The sequence below is a fragment of the Hermetia illucens genome, chromosome 2 (genome assembly GCF_905115235.1).
Source record: "Hermetia illucens chromosome 2, iHerIll2.2.curated.20191125, whole genome shotgun sequence".
Taxonomy (NCBI): Eukaryota; Metazoa; Arthropoda; class Insecta; order Diptera; family Stratiomyidae; genus Hermetia; species Hermetia illucens.
The window spans coordinates 187,538,586-187,556,432 of NC_051850.1; the positions used below are offsets into that span (position 1 = coordinate 187,538,586).

General features: G+C 45.7%; 1 protein-coding gene across 3 annotated transcripts in view; it reads right to left on the reverse strand.

Moving 5' to 3' along the window:
- Positions 1 to 17,847, reverse strand: part of LOC119650092 (Down syndrome cell adhesion molecule-like protein Dscam2) — a 305,680-nt gene that overhangs the window by 49,183 nt on the left and 238,650 nt on the right. For all 3 annotated transcript variants that reach the window (XM_038052607.1, XM_038052609.1, XM_038052608.1), the window contains exons 13-17: positions 16,559 to 16,686; positions 16,090 to 16,226; positions 15,351 to 15,493; positions 14,952 to 15,113; positions 1,594 to 1,738 (exon numbers count right to left, since the gene is read on the reverse strand). In XM_038052607.1, coding sequence (XP_037908535.1) covers positions 1,594 to 1,738; positions 14,952 to 15,113; positions 15,351 to 15,493; positions 16,090 to 16,226; positions 16,559 to 16,686 — 715 coding nt within the window. The remainder of the gene's footprint in view (positions 1 to 1,593; positions 1,739 to 14,951; positions 15,114 to 15,350; positions 15,494 to 16,089; positions 16,227 to 16,558; positions 16,687 to 17,847) is intronic.

The following is a 17,847-nucleotide window of genomic DNA, read 5'->3' on the forward strand; positions in this document are numbered from 1 at the left end:
TTGTATGGCTGCTAATGTTTGTGCGTGTAATAGACGTTGAAGATCTCCCAGGTCAACTTCCTGAGGTTGGACAGATCTTCTTGATAGCTTGACCGAACTTCCTCCAGTTGATCCGCCTGGCGTCTTTGAAAGGTTTGGAGGTGTCTACGGCAAGATCCAGAGGAAAGTATATAACTGCGATCTGAGAACGATCTCGGATAAGGCACTCTTTTGTTCTCCATCCTAAGAATCCCATTGTCGGTTGGTAGGTAAATATTAAGGACCTTCTCTGAACCGTCATACTTCTCGGAGTTGGGAAATTAGAAGGTTGGTGTGCTGCCCCTGTTACACGGTGATAGTGTTGGGTTAATAATAAAATTAAAGGATGACTCATATCTATCGTTGATTTTCGAGGCATTTCAAAGTGGTGGCTTTGCATTGGCTTGCTTTGTTGCGATGGTGCACGTCAAATGTTGCAGTTCTTCTGGCAGAATTGATTAGTCGTGACCCCTATAGGCCCAGGACTACACACGTTCTTGCTTGACCACGGTTAGGTCGCTAGAACTTAGGGCCGGACATAATTGCCTGTGAGAGTGAGTGCATTCAATTCAAGGACATCTTTCATGACGAGGGGGTGATATAGTATTGGATCCGGGGAATACACATAATTCCTCTTTTTATTTTGATTTTGATATTTGAGTCCTTAAGGAAATTTGTCACAGTTTCTTCTTCTTTTTCTTCAGCCTTTATCCCGTTCATAAGCGGGGTCGGCTCGTCGTGATCGGTTTCGCCATTTGGCTCTATCGAATGCCTGATCTGGGTGCAATCTCGAGGCTTTAAAATCATCATCTAGCGTATCAAGCCACAGTTGTTAGGTCTGCCTTTTGGTCGTTTACCATCGACTTCGATGTTCAGACCAATCTTGGCAAGTGAATTCTCGTTGGCGTGAATTGCGTGACCATACCATCGAAGACGCCTCTCTCGAAACTTTTCCACGATCGGTGCAACCCTATAACGATCGCGGATATCCTCATTTCGGATGTGATCCAAACGTGTGACGCCACTAGTCCAACGAAGGATCTTCGTCTCCATTACCGCAAGACGCCGTTCATTGTCTTTTATAGTCGGCCAACACTCAGAACCATAGAGAGCGACTGGACGGACGACATTTTTGTCACAGTTTGTAAACTTGAAATAGGATTTTTATATATTATGGGATTGTGAAAAGGATGAGGATCATTTGAAGCAATGTCTTTCACAAATCTCGGATGTATCGCCCTAAACGGGGGTCTTAATTGGTCAGGTCCTGTACTATTATTTTATTTGGCAAGTCAAGAGAAACAATGTAGAGGGCGAATATCCAGTATGGAAATGTTTATTTCCCTTGGTGTAATATAAACTTGAACCGTAAGCAGGATATTCAACATATTGTAGAGGGCTCTCGAGACTAGTTTGTTGCACCACCTTTTTCTTTAAAACCGTGCATCCACATTTTCCCGGTTTAGCGCTCTAAAGTACGACGACAAGAATATTCGACTACATCGCACACAAATACAAAACATAAAATTCCTGGAAGCGGATAAAATCCAACCATGCAAAATAATTTTCACTTACCCGGTACCGAGGAGCGGTTTTCCATTTCTTTCCCACCGGAAACTAACCGGTAAATCACCCTCGAGAATTTGACATGAAATTGCGGCTCTCATTCCTTCGCGTAGGACATCAGTCATGGCTTGGATCGGCATAATTTTCGGTGGAACTGTACGGAGGACATCCATCGTATAAACAGGAGAGTTGAATGCATGAACACATAACACACCCCCATGCCATGCATAGAGGGTTATTCGGTGTAAAGGAGCGCGACGAAGGACCATAGTGTAGCGTACACGATAGTATCCCACGATGTTGTCACATGGAAGAAAACGTAAACGAAAAACGAAATGAAAAGAAGAAAGGACATAATGAGTTTCTGCTTTTTTCATGTACACATATACGTAAATAATCCTCCTCTATTTTTGCATGGGAACTTGTTGGGAAGGAAACGTGACAGGATAGCGAACGCCGTTCAGGATGTGGGAGACGATTCGACGTGCTGAGGATTGGGGAGACAAGGTAGACTCGGAGGCTGTAATATCACTGTTAGTTGTCCTTTCAAGGTAGCAGGAGAGATTCGCAGTCAGATGGTAAACTACATTTCAACATTTCAACGGGGAGTTCCGGCTAAGCTTTCTTGACGTCGCAAATGTCTACAATACGTTTTAATGAAAAGAATTTTTGAAGGGTCTGTAAGTATTGCGGAATGAAAAAAGGATTTCAAGTTACAATGGTAGAATTAAATACTGAAGGCAACGACGATTGCTGTATAAAACCTTGGGAGGCTTTAATCGTGGCAAGGAACAGAAATACCTAAAGGGATGCAGAGGGTTCGCCTTTAAATCGTCTTGTTCTCAAGAACGGCAAAATTCTGACTGAATTTCTTTCGATGTTGGCCATTAAGGTGATCCTTACCGAGGATGCAATTAAGCGGACGGTATTACGGAAGATTTGAAATGTTAGGGAAAACGTGGTCGACTGGTAGGCTGTTCGGTTGCTATTGAGTATTATAAGGAAAAGGAATGGACTTAACTTTGAGCTCACAATTTGACTGAAGTGATTTTGTAACTTTTGTCCAACCAATGAAATAATTTATTGCTTTCTCTGTGTCCTTCTAATAGTTTATTACAACCAAACATTTTTCTGTTGTGACCTTTTTTGATTGGATTGGAATCGAGCCTCAGAATCCTTATGAGTTTTTTTTTGGAATAGTATTCAGATGCTAGGCACTTCGTGGTAAGACTGTCCTTGCCTAGAAAAATTTGAATTTTTAAGAACACCAGGTTTGTCTATGTATTGATCCACTACGGATCCCTACTGTGTACAGGACGACACATCTCCTGTTTTAGAAGACTCTCCTGAAAAACTCTAAGTAGCTCTTCATTTTTGTCTGTCTTAACAAGTGATGGGAAATCAGAAAGATTGAGAAAACCTTTCTTTTTTTAAACCCTTCACTGAAAAAGTATGTTTTTAAGGTTCTACCCATTTATTCAACAAACACCGAGAAGGTCGAGAGAAAGAGTGCGTAAAAGAGTCGGATGGCGTCGAATTTATATCCTTGCCGATCCATATAGTGACGTTACTTTGTTGAGCATATCAGCTGTTGAAAGGCGTTGCCATGTTGGTGCTGTCATGTCATTACCATGTCGCTACACTGCTCCCTCCTGAGTAGTTTTGACGGTTAACGGCTGGAAAACTACGTATCGAATATTACTCGCCTCTCACTCGCTGGTTTCGTTCTTGGTCCTACATACGTTTTGGGAGCCAAACTTATTGGTCGTTGGGCTGCTTCCGTTGGATCAGATGTTACTTCGAAATAGGCAGGTTTTAGTCGGTCGACGCTGATATTTGTTGCTTTGCCCTGAATTTGAACACGTGTGAGCATGTAGAAAGATCCTTGTGGACGAACACCTTCCTTCTATCATGTCGAGAGATTGGCGTTGCACGAACTTGCGTCATATGGTGACGAAATTTCTCAACGAAAAATTTCGGATCGGGAGGCATTTCCTCGTCAAGAAAGAACTCTCCAGGAATGCGAATCGTTGTCCCACAGACTAGCTCAGCAGCTGTTGCGCCAATATCCTTCTTAACGCTTGTACGAAGACCGAGCAAAACCGTTGGCAAAACTTCGACCCATTCACGGTTGTTGTGGCACATAATAGCTGCTTTCATCGATCGGTGCCATCGCTCAATCAATCCGTTAGAAGCAGGATGGTATGCAGTGGTTCGAATCTTTTTGCAACCCACTAAGTGCGTCAGCGACTGAAAGATCAAGGATTTGAACTGGGATCCTTGGTCCGATGTTAATATAGTAGGTGCTCCAAATCGTGAAATCCAGTTGGTGTAGAATGCGTCTGCGATAACATCTGCCGTAATTGATCGTATCGGAACCGCTTCAGGCCATCTCGTAAATCTATCGATCATAGTCAATACATACGAGTGACCTTGTGATTGCGTTAGCGGTCCGACAATATCGATATGTACGTGACTGAATCTCGTGTCCGGCATATCGATTTGGCCATGCAATGGTTTTGCATGTCGTCCAATCTTACTTCGTTGACACGCTAGACATGTTCGTGCCCACTCGAGAATGTCCTTGGACATACTAGGCCAGACATATTTTCGGCAAATCAGCTTCTTCGTGACGCGTCCGCTTGGATGAGATATTCGGTGAGTAATCTCAAATATTCTCCTCCTGAGAAGTATTGGGATATACGGCCGTATTTGGGAAGTTGACACGACGCAGTACAACATTGTATCCTTGTCGTCAACTCGCAACTTTTTCAAATCCAAGGTCGTTTCAGAACGCAGTAGATGTTGGAGTTCCTCATCGTTTCGTTGCGCTGTAGCTAATTCTTCGGGCGTTATGGCAACCGGCAATGTAACAGCACTAATTCGGGACAAGGCGTCTGCTGTAACGTTTTCCTCGCCAGTGACGTATATGATATTGGTCGAGAATTGGCCGATATAGTCCAGTTGCCTTAATTGCCGTGGACTAGCTCTATCGGCTTTCTGTTGGAAGGCAAACGTTATCGGCTTATGATCGGTTTTGATTAATAACGGACGACCTTCGACCATGTAGCGAAAAAACTTGACTGCACTGTAGATTGCTTGGAGTTCTCGATCGTAAGTGCTGTACCTACGTTGTGTATCGGAGAACTTCTTCGAAAAGAACCCGAGCGGTTCCCAAACATCGTTGTTCCACTGTTCGAGAACTGCTCCCATAGCCGTGTCCGATGCGTCTGATTTGATGGCCAATGGTGCATTCTCAATGGGATGTCGTAGTAACGCAGCGTTGCCAATTTGCTGTTTGCATTTTTCAAATGAGACATCTGCTCGTGGATTCCATTCGATTTTGCGTTTATCCCGTTTCCTTGCACCAATGAGATACTCATGGAGAGGTGCTTGAATTTCGGCTGCATTCTGCAACGATTTTCTATAGAAATTAACAGCTCCTAGAAATCGTCGCAAATCGGCAATTGTTGACGGTTTTCCGAAATTCAAAATGGTTTCCACTCGTCCTGGAAGGGGCTTGATGCCATTTTCGCTCACCAAATATCCTAAATATTCGGCAGAAGATGTTCCGAAGCTGCATTTATCGACATTGATGGATAATCCGTATTCACGGAGTCGATTAAATATCGTCAATAACTACTTCCGATGCTCCTCGTTCGATTTAGAAGCGATAAGAATGTCATCGATGTATGCATAGCAAAAGTCCAATCCGCGGAGTGCATGATCAATGTACCGCTGGAAAGTTTGTGCGGCATTACGTAGACCGAACGTCATTACTCGGAACTCAAAAAGCCCAAAAGGAGTAATGACAGCTGTTTTGGGAATGTCCTCGGGTGCCACAGGAATCTGGTGGTATGCTCTCGTCAGATCAATTGTGGAAAATACCTTGCATCCACTCAGTTTGTGCGCAAAGTCACTAATGTGAGCGATGGGGTACTTATCTGGGACGGTGATAGCGTTCAAACGCCGATAATCTCCACATGGTCTCCATTGTCCGTTTTTCTTCCGTACCAAGTGTAACGGGCTCGCCCATGGGCTACTCGATGGTTGGCAAACTCCCTGTTGTAGCATGTAGTCAAATTCGGCCTTTGCTTCGCGTAGTTTTTCGGGCGTTAATCGTCTGGGTCGGTCAAAAACAGGCGGTCCTTTAGTCAGGATATGGTGGTAGATATCATGAGCCATCACTTTCGCTCGGTCAGATGGAATTGTGATGTCGACAAAATCTCTCAGAATGTCATGATAACTTTCGCTAGACTTCAGTGTTGTCATACCACAAGTTATGGTGCCGGTGAGCTTTGCGATGCAGGATAAGTTGGTCTTTTCGTCGATTATCTTCCTCTTGCGTAGGTCCACTAATAAGCCATAATGGTGCAGCAAATCGACACCGATTATTGGTTGTCGAACATCCGCTAAAACGAACCTCCAGGTAAACGGTCGTCGTAAGCCGAGGTCGAGCGTTATGATGCGATGTCCATATGTTTTGATCGGCGTACTGTTGGCGTCATAAAGCTGAAATTGCATTGGCGCGTGCTGATTTTTGTCTTTAGGCAAAACTGAAATATCAGCACCGGTATCCACCAGTAAATGCATGCCGCTTTTCCGATCGAGTACTAATAATCGGCTGGGTTTACTGTGAGAGGGGTCGTCCTCGACCGCCGAAATTCGGGACGACGAATTTAGTTTTCCGAAGTCGCGGAATTATTTTGCCACTTACATGGCGGTCGGCAATTACGCGCTTGTTTCCCAAACCGTTGATGAAAGAAGCAAAACCCTCGATTCCGTGAACCTGATCTTTGCCTTCTGGTGCTCCGTTGTTTGGATCGGGACCGGTTGTGTGTCGTGATTTCCAGTCGGTCAATTCGGCTCAATATTTGCTCCAAGACATCTTTTTCCGTGGATGCCTTCTGAACGGTGGAAATGCAAGGCAGTTGTTGCATCTCGATCATTAAATCCGCCATTTTCGCCAATTTATCGACGTCTGCTTCGTTGGAAATCGCTAACACCATTCGAATATTTTCGGGCAATTGCTCAAGTAGCAACGATCTTAGCATGGCGTCAGTTACCTGCTCTCCGCGAGTGTCTCGCAAGTCCTGCAGGTAATGCGACGGTCTCTTTCCTTCCAAATTCTTCCCTTGGAAAAGTCGTCGCAGCTTGGATTCAGCGGACTCTGCAAATGCTGCCAATATCCTCTCCTTCACGGCTTCGTACTTATTTGTTGCCGGAGGATTGCGTGCTATCGAGATCACATGCGGAAGGATTTCCGGCTCGGCAAATTGTATCACGTACTTAAATCTAGTTTCGTCCGACGTGATGTGATTAGTGTGGAACGCAACCTCTACCTGCTCAAACCAAAATGCCGGGTCGGGTCGATAAAATGACGGAAATTTTTGTATGCGTGCCGCTTCCACGAATACGCCTGCTGGTCGATTAGCTATCGGCGGCAGGAAATCACTCTGAAGGGATGTTTTCGGCGTCTCTGGCGATTTGAATTCGGTGGCCATTTTGAAACTCGCGCTTGGTGTCGAAATTTAAGATCACTGCACTTTTTATTTTAACTCTAGTCGTCGGGGTCACCAATGTAGAAACATGAAAAAGTATGTTTTTAAGGTTCTACCCATTTATTCAACAAACACCGAGAAGGTCGAGAGAAAGAGTGTGTAAAAGAGTCGGATGGCGTTAAATTTATATCCTTGCCGATCCATATAGTGACGTTACTTTGTTGAGCATATCAGCTGTTGAAAGGCGTTGCCATGTTGGTGTTGTCACGTCATTACCATGTCGCTACAGCATCCTTATCATGGACGCCATCTATTAATCACAAGTATGATGAAAATCAAACGTGAAAATTCTGGTCAAGTGACATCAGAAGTCATTTCTTGGGGGTCATCTTTAGACAGCATATCGCATAAGTAGATGCCCTAATCCGTAAGGGAGTGGCAAACACCGTAGTTTTCTGAGTGGGCAAGATGATAGAGAGCAGGCAAATAGAAGTGCCGACAAAATTAAACTAGTCGAAAAATACACGGAGTAGTGCCATGAACACTACTCAAGGTTGTCCACAGGGTAAGGTACTATCGTTACTGATAGCTCCTACCAGAGTTAACAAATACTGAAATAAGGTCCAGGATTACGCTGACGACATTGTAATGATCTGCAGGGGCAAATATGGGATTAATGGATGTGTTTGAATCTAAACGCTATTAGGAATTACTAGTACCTGATACAAGAGGGCGGGGCTTACGTCAATCCAACCAAGGACAGCGTAGTATTTACTGGAGAGCGTAAGTTTCATCACTTGAGGTTAGATATCTGAAAGTTACACTAGACTCAAACCTTACAGTGTTCGCCATTTCGGGACATAGACAACATTTTCTTTGCCTTGTCCAGCGACAATTTGATGGGAGAATGCGTTTAATAATATGCAAAATTTTTCTTCGTTTTCTCCCGTGTACGAACCTTTGGCCGTGTTCCAGAGAAGACTCCTCCGAAGAATTTTTGGTCCCCTACATGAGGATGGACGATTCCGTAGCCTACATAACGACGAAATCTGTCAGCGATACCACGACCGTCTGGTTGTAGATAAAATCCGTCTCAATAGGTTGCGGTGGGCGGTTCACTTAATCCGTATGGATGAGGATGAGTCAGCCCGGAAAGCCTATAAGGGCGATATCTATGATAGAAAAAGAAGGCGGGGCAAAACCCTGCCTGGGATGGAGCGATGGGGTAGGCCAAGATGCCAGATAGCTTTGAGGGATATCGAATTGGTGGACCTCGGTGAAAAACCGGGATGTTTGGAGTTCCTTATTAAGGCAGGCCGGTTGTTATGCCTTTGATGACGATAATGATGAATGTTCTGGCTAAGTTCTTGGGTGCATGCTTTAGCTGTTCTTTTGTTTCTGAATGTGGCATAGGGTTTTTTTGTTATCGCTGAGCCGCCATGGATTTATAAGTTCAAGGATAATATGATGAGAAATGAACGAAACCGGTTGATGGAATAGACAGCTGAGGAGGAGTTTTAGCATCTCATGTGAAAAAGAAAACTATTTGGAAAAATGTAATCGCCCAGAGCTGGTTTTTTTACTTTTTCGCTTTTATTGCTTGATATTGAATTCACATTGCTTTCCTTGATTATTTTTGTTTCTTTAATTTTTTTTTTTTTTGATTTGAGGATTCTCTTTCCTCTCCTCCTCTCAAGTTCCGCAAAACTCCCTTTATAAAGAGGCATCCCGCAATATAGCAGCCTGAGGGAGCCGTGCCTCACAGTACATCTGAGTCAGCGGTAACATCGATCGAGGATGTGATCCGTCGTGGATGCTCCTTTTCGACTACGTAGTCGAGTCGAGCTGTTATTGTTTTTATTATCATTCCCGCTTAGGATACATGATATTATTTCGGTAGGCTTGCGCGAATCCCCTTTTTGTTTATTTTTCAGAATTCGGTGCCGACCCATGCATTGCAAAGGATATGCGATTTTTTGTAAAATGACACGTGAGGGATCGAAGTGCTCAAACAACCCCCACATTCCCGCGCCTGGCTAACACAGAGTTGTGTAAGGACGTATGGATGGAACTTCAATGTTTGCGGGCGGACCTTCACGGTCATTTTCGCCATCTTTTTATGTTTTCGGGGTAGTTCTTCCCTTTTGGTTGTTTCCGGGCACGTAGGATGGTCTCTTTGTCCATCGCAATCTCCCTTAATTTTCACTGCGATCTACTCTGGAAGACGAATGTTCAGAACATATGTCGAATAGTTACAAGGACTTTGATAGCTTCTAGGCACATAGCAGGAAAGAAATGGCGATGCACCCTTCAAACTCTGCGTTGGGTATATAGTACACTGCAATAGTAAGGGCTATGGGGCGGTAATTCGTCCACATAGAACCGCTCGCCCCAACCGGAGGGAGTCGCAAAAACTTCAAAGACTGGCTTGTGTGTGTACCAATGGGCAGTTGGGACCATGCCCAACACAACATTAGGGTCCTTCTGGGACTGACTCCTCTTTATTCTCAACAACAGATGGCAAGGAAAGCAATCTTCAATATGTTCGCGGTTATTAGCAAGTAGAAGAGTTGCCTAAATCGCAGGAAGATTGACGCTCTTTCTAGACGGTATCCAAAATTACTGGTACTAAGCGATAGCATGAAAACGAGGTGTCATTTCGACAAGAAATTCGGAATACAATGGAGTAAGGGCAAGTCGGGACTCACAAGAGAGGAAGTAGGCTCCTGGGTTATTAGTCGAAGGAACACCTACTTTGAATTAATGGGTAAAGAGGCTAGTATGTTTCAGGTGGAAATAAATTCCATAGTGTGCCTTCTTCGACCTCTAAAAGAATTATAGGGCGGCAGAATATTACTATTCTGGCCGACAGCCAAGGGACTATTGAGGCACTTAGGTCTAACTGTATAAACTCCAAACTGGGGCGGTAATATTTTAGAAGAATGAATATTTTCTGCCTGCAAAATAAGGTACTCTGGGTTTTGCACCACGTTAGGTTAGCAGGCAATGAGGCAGCGGACGTGTTGGCCAGCAAGGGGCGCCGATCTACGAACAAGAACTCTTTTATGGGCCTATGAGAACTCAGACTAGTGGTCCATAGTACTCGATTCCTCCGTCTAACGTAATATCCCCAGTTTTTGTGCTGTTGGTCCTGGTCCTGGCATGGGGCAGATTGAATTCTCTTTTACTTAAACATCCGAGATATCATTTACCTCTACGCCACAGTGACCAGGTGCCCAGAGTAGTTGCACCGTGCACCGTGATCAAAGGACTACTCAACACCCTCAATGCAGCTTGGCTATCACTGAAGATTGCGATGCGCCTGTTCTTTAATCCCAGGTTGCTGGCCTTAGAATCGCACATCCTTCGGCTTCAAAAACTGTTGCATATTTTGGCAAAGGAAAAGCCCACTTCTCGTTTTTATTTAAGAGGTAGACTTCGGCTCCAGAACCCTGTTCTGTTTTTGAGCTATTGGTGCCATTAAAGCATCATTAACACCATGCGCTGTGGCGGTATCACAAAATTGTTTTGAAAAGGCGTACAGTCGAACACCCGAATCGCGTACTGAAGGGTGAGAATTACATCCTCTACCTCTTCTTTGGTTTCAACCAAGGAATGAAAGCAAAACTTGCTGGAAAAATATTCCTTAGCAATCGCTCCAAGTGCTCCATACCCTCTTTTAGCATTGCTGGATAGATCTCATGCATGCCAGGTGCTTTGAAATGTTCAAAGGACAGTATGGGAGGTCTCACCTTTTCATAGGTAACAACCGCTTTCGCAGTGTTCCAGTTCACTTTGCAGCACTTCTGCGTTGAAGGGGTTGCAAGAACCGTAAACTCTGCCCCTCCCACCTTTCTCACCCTTTCTCCCAGATGGTGTATTTCCAGGAGGGTCTGTACTGATTTCAATGTGGAGCTCGAGAAAGTACCATCGGGTTTTCTAAGAGGGCCTAACTTGGCCGACTCATTCGTATTAAGGATTCTGCACAGCTTTGAAGTCTCTCTTTCGACTTCCAGTTCCTCACAGTACGCTCTAAAGGACTCCCGTTTCGAACACCTAACGAGCCTCTTATATTCACGCTGTGAATTCCGGAAGTTTAACCAGTTTTGGTTCTTATTGCCTTTGCAAGCACGGTTCAGAAGTCGCCTGGTTGATTTCCTGGGTTTTTTCCAGTTTCTGGTTCCACCAAGGAACCGTTCTACCGCTTTGGCCTCGGGAAATAGAACAAGCACTTTAAAAGTGTGCAGTTCAGAATTTCTAACTCATATACACGCGCCAAAGGAGTCCTTAGTAGCCTAGGGTTGGTTCAGGTAATATGACAACTTCTTTGTGACTCTCTCCTTAAGGTATGTAGCTTCATTTTAAATTGAACGACCGGGGTATTCTGGTCCACTGAACCCTGTGTGGCTAGCTTATCGGATTGAATTATTCTGATTTTTTCCCGGCGACTAAGAGTCCAATGGTTATACGACAAAATCAATGCCCTCGTTCGTGAAGACCGTCGCCGAACCATTGATCAACTCTCATTTGTTTCTTCGATTGCAGAGGTGTTGTGTACGCGGAGTTCGTTCCCTCGGGTCAAACTGTCAACTTGGAGGTTTTGAAAAGATTGAGTGAGAGTATCCGGAAGAAAAGGGCAGATCTTTGGCGCACAGGTGACTGGTTCTTCCATCATGACAACGCCTCGGCCATACCGCCCTTTTCGTGAAGCAATTTTTGACCAAAAACGTCATGACACCGATTGTTCACCCCCCATACTCACCGGATCTAGCCCCCTGTGACTGTCTTTTTGTTTCCCAGACTCAAAAGGAATATGAAAGGAAAGCGTTTTGCCACTGTGGAGGAGGTGAAACAAAAATCGCTGGAAGGCTTAAAGGACATCTCGATGAGTGAATTTAAAAAATACTTTGAAGGGGATCAAAATTTGGTGTAAAAACATTGAGAAATAAAGAAGCTATGACGAAACTCCCGTTTTTTTTTGGGCTCCCACCTCGTATGAACTGCCATATTTTCGTGAGGGATGACAAGCTTTATCGGCAATTGACACACTTCATACGCTGTCAGCGGTTTTTTTTGCAAAGCACTAGGAGGTGTTAGGAGTCTAAATGAATCGTGGGGGTCGACCGGCTTCGAAGAAACATTGGACTCTTAGTTCCTTTCCACAGTGACCACCATCTTCCTCCGCATTGGGAACCGGGGAAGCAGTCAACGACGCTCTGGAGGTGGAAAGGCTAAGGCCGTTGGCTGGTCTATCGGAGCTTTCGACGAGGAGACATTCCTGGCCGCATTGGAGGTAGCCCATGATCCGGATGGAACAGCGGTGGAAAGAGTCACACAGCTGTCTCAGCGTGTAACCGAAGCATGCGACGCTATGATGCCACGACGACGTTTGCACCGCGGCAAAAGGCCAAACTACTGGTGGAACATGGAGATCGCTGCCTTGAGATCCTCTTGTCTCTGAGCAGACTTTCCCACAGGACAAGGGAAAGACCGGAGCACGAGGAGCGTGAAGAGGAATACAGGGATCTGCGAAGCAACCTTAAGAAGGCCATACGAAGAAGCAAGCAGGAATGGTATCAGAAGCTCTGCATGGAGGCTAATACGAATCCGTGGGGTACAGCCTACCAAGTTGTAATGAAGAAGATCCTCGGGCAAAAATCACCTCAAGTGACATGCCAACGCCTCTTGTTGCAAATAATTACAACTCTTTTCCCGCAGCAGGAGCAGGACGAAAGAGAACCCCAACTGGCAGCTCAGCAGGACGTCTTCTCGATCCCTGATGTTACCGAAGAGAAACTTTGGGAAATCTGCAGACGTATTGGGGACAGCAAGGCTCCGGGATTGGACGGAATTCCGAACAGGGCTCTGAAGGTGGCGGTCAAGACCAGACCAAGGTGGTTCATAAGCACATTCGAATCGTGCATGGCGGAAGGAGTGTTTTCCGCCCAGTGGAAGAAGCAGAAGCTGGTCTTGCTACCGAAGCCCCGAAAACCACCCGGGGTGCCCTCTTCATATCGCCCTATTTGTCTCTTAGACACCATGGGGAAGATGTTGGAGAGGGTGATATACAATAGGCTGCTTCCGTTCATCGAGCTTGCGGGTGGTCTTTCAGAGCGGCAATATGGGTTTCGGCGAGCCCGTTCTACGGTCGATGCAGTAGCAAAGGTCGTGGAATTGGCTCGAAATGCAATGGCCATGGGCAAATCCTGTGCTCTGGTGACGCTGGACGTCAAAAATGCTTTTAACTCAGCCAACTGGGGCTGGATTAAGGGCGTTTTGGCCAAACTGGGTGTTCCTAGCTGCTTGGCTCGGCTCATTGAGAGTTACTTTTCGGACAGACTTCTCTGGTACGAGACGGACGACGGGCCGAAGGAGTACATTGTGACAGCAGGTGTGCCTCAAGGTTCTGTATTGGGACCGCTGCTGTGGAATATAGTGCACGACGCAGTGCTTGGCCTTCGCGTGTCGGAGGAGACAACACTGATTGGTTTTGCGGACGACCTGGCGGTAGTTGCAATTGCAAAGCATCCCGAGGACGTGGAACTTTATGCAAATTCATACCATTAAGTCATGGTTACGAATGGCCAAGCTGGACCTGGCGCACGAAAAGACAGAAGCGGTCCTCATTACCAACCGTAGGAAGAACAACACGGTTACCATCCGGGTTGGTAATCGTGAGGTCGTCTCAAAATCGGTTGTCAAATACCTGGGGGTGATGATCGATGCCAAGCTGAGTTTCAAGGGACACTTGGATTATGCGCGAGAGAAGGCAGCAAATGCCAGCTCATCCCTTGCAAGGATGATGCCTAACGTGGGAGGGCCGAAGTATAGTCGCAGGCTACTCATCGCGGGAGTGGCGAGGTCGATCCTGCTATACGCGGCCCCTGTCTGGACGGGCAGGTTGAACCACGCTGTCAACCGGAGGAAGATAAGTTCGGCATACCGGCCAATTGCGCTAAGGGTGTACAGCGCATTTAGGACGGCGTCGACGGAGGCAGTGTGTGTCATCGCAGGAATGATCCCTATAGATCTTCTAGCGAGCGAGGCACAATGGCTCTACGAAAAACGGAAGGCAAATCCAGCCGAGGTGAATGCGGATTTCCGAAAAGCCATCAGGAGAGAGTTGTGTGCAAGTGGCAACAACAAGGGGATAACTCCGACAAGGGCTGGTGGACCCATACATTGATCCCGTGTATCGAGAAATGGGTCAACCGAAAGCGCGGAGAATTGAATTATCACCTGACACAGTTCCTTACGGGACACGATGGCTATAGGAAGTACTCGCATCGCTTCGAGTTGGACGAGTCTCCCAACTGTCCTGAATGCGGTGCTACGCCCGAGGACCCGGAGCACGTTATGTTCCATTGTCCCAGATTTCTGCAGTAGAAAAGGAGATTGAACAGCATCTTGGGGGCGGACATCGAGCCCTCGAACCTGGTGGAAGAGATGCTGAAGACGGAGGAAAACTGGATGGCGGTAAATGAGGCAGTAGCCGTGCTGAAGACAAAACTCCTGGAGTTGGATCGAGCTCGGAAGGCGGAGACGTGACATGGACGAGCTGGTATAGCGAACCAGAGCCTCCCCCGCGAAGTAATATTTCACGGTGGTCCCGCGGGGATGGGCGGAAGAGTGGGGGAGGTTTTAGTGGATGCGAATCCCAAGTTCCTTTTAGATTCATAAACACTATATTGAAGTATGCTCTCTTATATGTATAATGGGATTGTTTATAAGGGAGGAATTAGGGAATAGGAAGAAGGACATTGGGTGTGCTGAAATCAGAAAGTTCATATGTCACCAACATTCTCAAAAGTCGTATGCTATGGTAAACGTTGAAACAAATTCAAAAAAGTAAAAACGAAATCATACCCAAAACTTGGATCTCCACATTCCTCCTTGCTGTTTGCTTCTGCTTATTCTGAGCCATGCACGTATACGTCCCCGCGTCGCTTAACCTTTGCAGTTGTTCGATGATAAGGGTTCCATTGTTGTATGCTCGTTGTCTTCGGTTAATGGGCAAAGTTTGTCCGTCTAAATAAGATATGAAATTCGATAAAAAAAAGTTACTTTTGGAGCAAAAAACTTTCACTAGCATCGTCAGCCAACAGACAGACGTCAGGACGAAACGGAATATTAAGTTTCCAACTTGAAACCTCGAAAGTGTTCAGTTTGGTCCTGTCCACACCAAGCGCACACACTAGATGGGATCGGAGTGGGGTCTGGTTGTGGTGACGACGATGTTGGCGTTTTGATTCAAGAAGGACTTACCCCGCTCCCAAACGATCTTATCAATTGGATATCCGGCCACTGGGCATTTCACTATCAAGTCACTGCCAGAAATGCCAGTTATCTTGGGCATTTCCCGAATGTACGGGAGACCATAAATATTTACTTTTGCACTGTGTGATACCCTACGAAAGCAGAAAGTAAAGATGATGTGATGTTATGTTTCCATATGTGCCTCATAAATCATCCTTAGAAAGCTATTTATGTGACGGGTATGGTCTTTGGGTGTTCATTCATTCAGGACTGTGTGGACGTAAGGGGACACGAAACGGAACGGTTTTGTTTATTGGATACATTTGAATAAGGATTTGGAGCTCGTCATTCAACACCTTCTCCTTCCAACCCCCATGTTTATATACTTTCTCCAGACGGTGCTGAAAATTCGTCCTTCGTCCTTTTAAATACTGGTGGAGGTTTTTTCCATTGTTTCCCACTTAGAAGTATTCCCTCTTAAGAAAGGTTGGGCTTCGTCAATACATGAGCACTCGCAACGTGCTGACTGTTATATTAAAATATCTACCCGGGTTGATTTTGATTTGATTGTTTTCTCCTGCGATGGAGGTAGACAGTCCTTCGCGATGCTGACTTTCGAATTTTTTTCAGAAGCACTTCAACTCTAACGAGGATGAGTTACAAGAAATTTTGTCCACGTGTGCAGTTCGTGTCCCCTTAAGTGGTTTAAAGGAGGTTTGGGTACACTGGGAGCATATTCGCCACATACTTGCCGATGCTGTTCTGAGCCGTGCACGTATACTCGCCGCCGTCCTCCTCCTTCACGTTTGAAATGTTGACATGGCTGATGACATCGTCATGAATGGTAACATACTGTCCAACTAGAAATCTTGAATTATCCGGTATCTAAACGGATGATGCGAGAATGGGAGATGAGGTTGAAGATTGATTTCCCGGCGTCGTTGTAGTTACGGCAGTTATCATCCAACGTCAAGTCCACAATGGTAGGACGAAACGGGATGGTGGGTCCAGGAATGGTTTTTTGCAGATGAAATGAATCGGAAATTATCCATTAGTGCCTTTTTATGGGCCAATAACATGATTATCATCTAAAGATTTATCATCCAGTTTGTCTCCATGTCAAAAAGGATTCATGCCGAGGATTAGGGGTTTTGATTTTTATCCCTCCTCCGTGAAAATGATGATGTTATGCTTGTGTAGAGGGAAAAAGTACTTACCGGAAAACCGTCTAGGGACCACGTGAACTGTGGTGGAGGATTGCCCGTTGCGACGCATTTTAAGGAGACGGTTGGTCCTGGCTGTAATGTTTGTTCGGAAAACCAGTAGAGGAGCTCCGGTGATGCGTCTGAAAAGAAAATTTTAGATGAGATAAATTTATTTATCTATGGATGAAAAGTATAAAGTATATTAAGGGATTTGCATTTGTGTAAATATTCGGATTTTTCGCGATATAAGTGGGTAATGATAAGGTGAGATATTCGCAATACACTTTCAATATTTCAGCACCCCACGTTGGGCGCTAAAAATGATTATTTTTCTGGTGGCGATGGTGTCATAGTTGATTTCGTACCACGACTGGCCGTGGAAGTCAGTCGATGGCTGGAATGTGATCCAAGCCCCAAGCGTTGCATAGCCATTCTGACCGACAGTCAAACGTCCATTAAGGCTTTGTACTCAGCGATGACATCCTCCAGGCTGGTGGAGCAGTGCAGAGACGCCCTGAACAGTCTGGACGGCACGCTCAAGGTCACCCTTTTCTGGCTTACCGGTCATATGAACACAGAAGGAAATGAGTGTGCTGACGGATTGGATAGACGGGCTCTTCTCTTGGCAGCCTTTTGGCGGGCACTACTTAGCAGCCGCGGGGCTCAGATGGCGAAGGCTTAAAACATGGCTCGATCACGAGTGTTCCTGTGCCAGACGCGTGCAAATGCATTCAAGATTACGGCGGTCTACGCGGGGCACTGGCTCATAGCGGACCATGCCGCCAGGTTCGGCATACCCTACAATTCGCATTGCTGAAGCTGCGGAGAAACCCGCAGGCACTTACTCTGCGATTGCCCTTAGCTAGAGTCAGGTTACAGACACTGGGTAAACCACTTTTAGGGGACCTTAGAGAGATTTCTAGCGGCAGGGTGGGAGAGCTGTTTCACTTCGTGATTGCTACGGGCTGGCTCTGAAGAGTCTAGGAGTTTCCAGGTCTCCGAGGATTATGTATTCCTCGGTAAAATCATTGTTTCGTAAAGTAAGCGCTTTGACTCTATGGTGAGACGTTTCGAGCGAAACAGTTTTTGTAAGCTGAAATAGGCTCTGTTGAAAGTCAACAACCGTGCCCAGATTTCATCTTATAGTTGTTATCGGTTGTGATTTTCGACCCTAAATAGGGAAATTTTTTAACGATGTCAAAGTTGTAGTCTCCTATCTTCATTGTTTTCGTTTGACCAGTGCGATTCGATGTTGTTCGTTCTTTGGTTTTTGGCGGTGACGTTGCCACCATGTACATCGT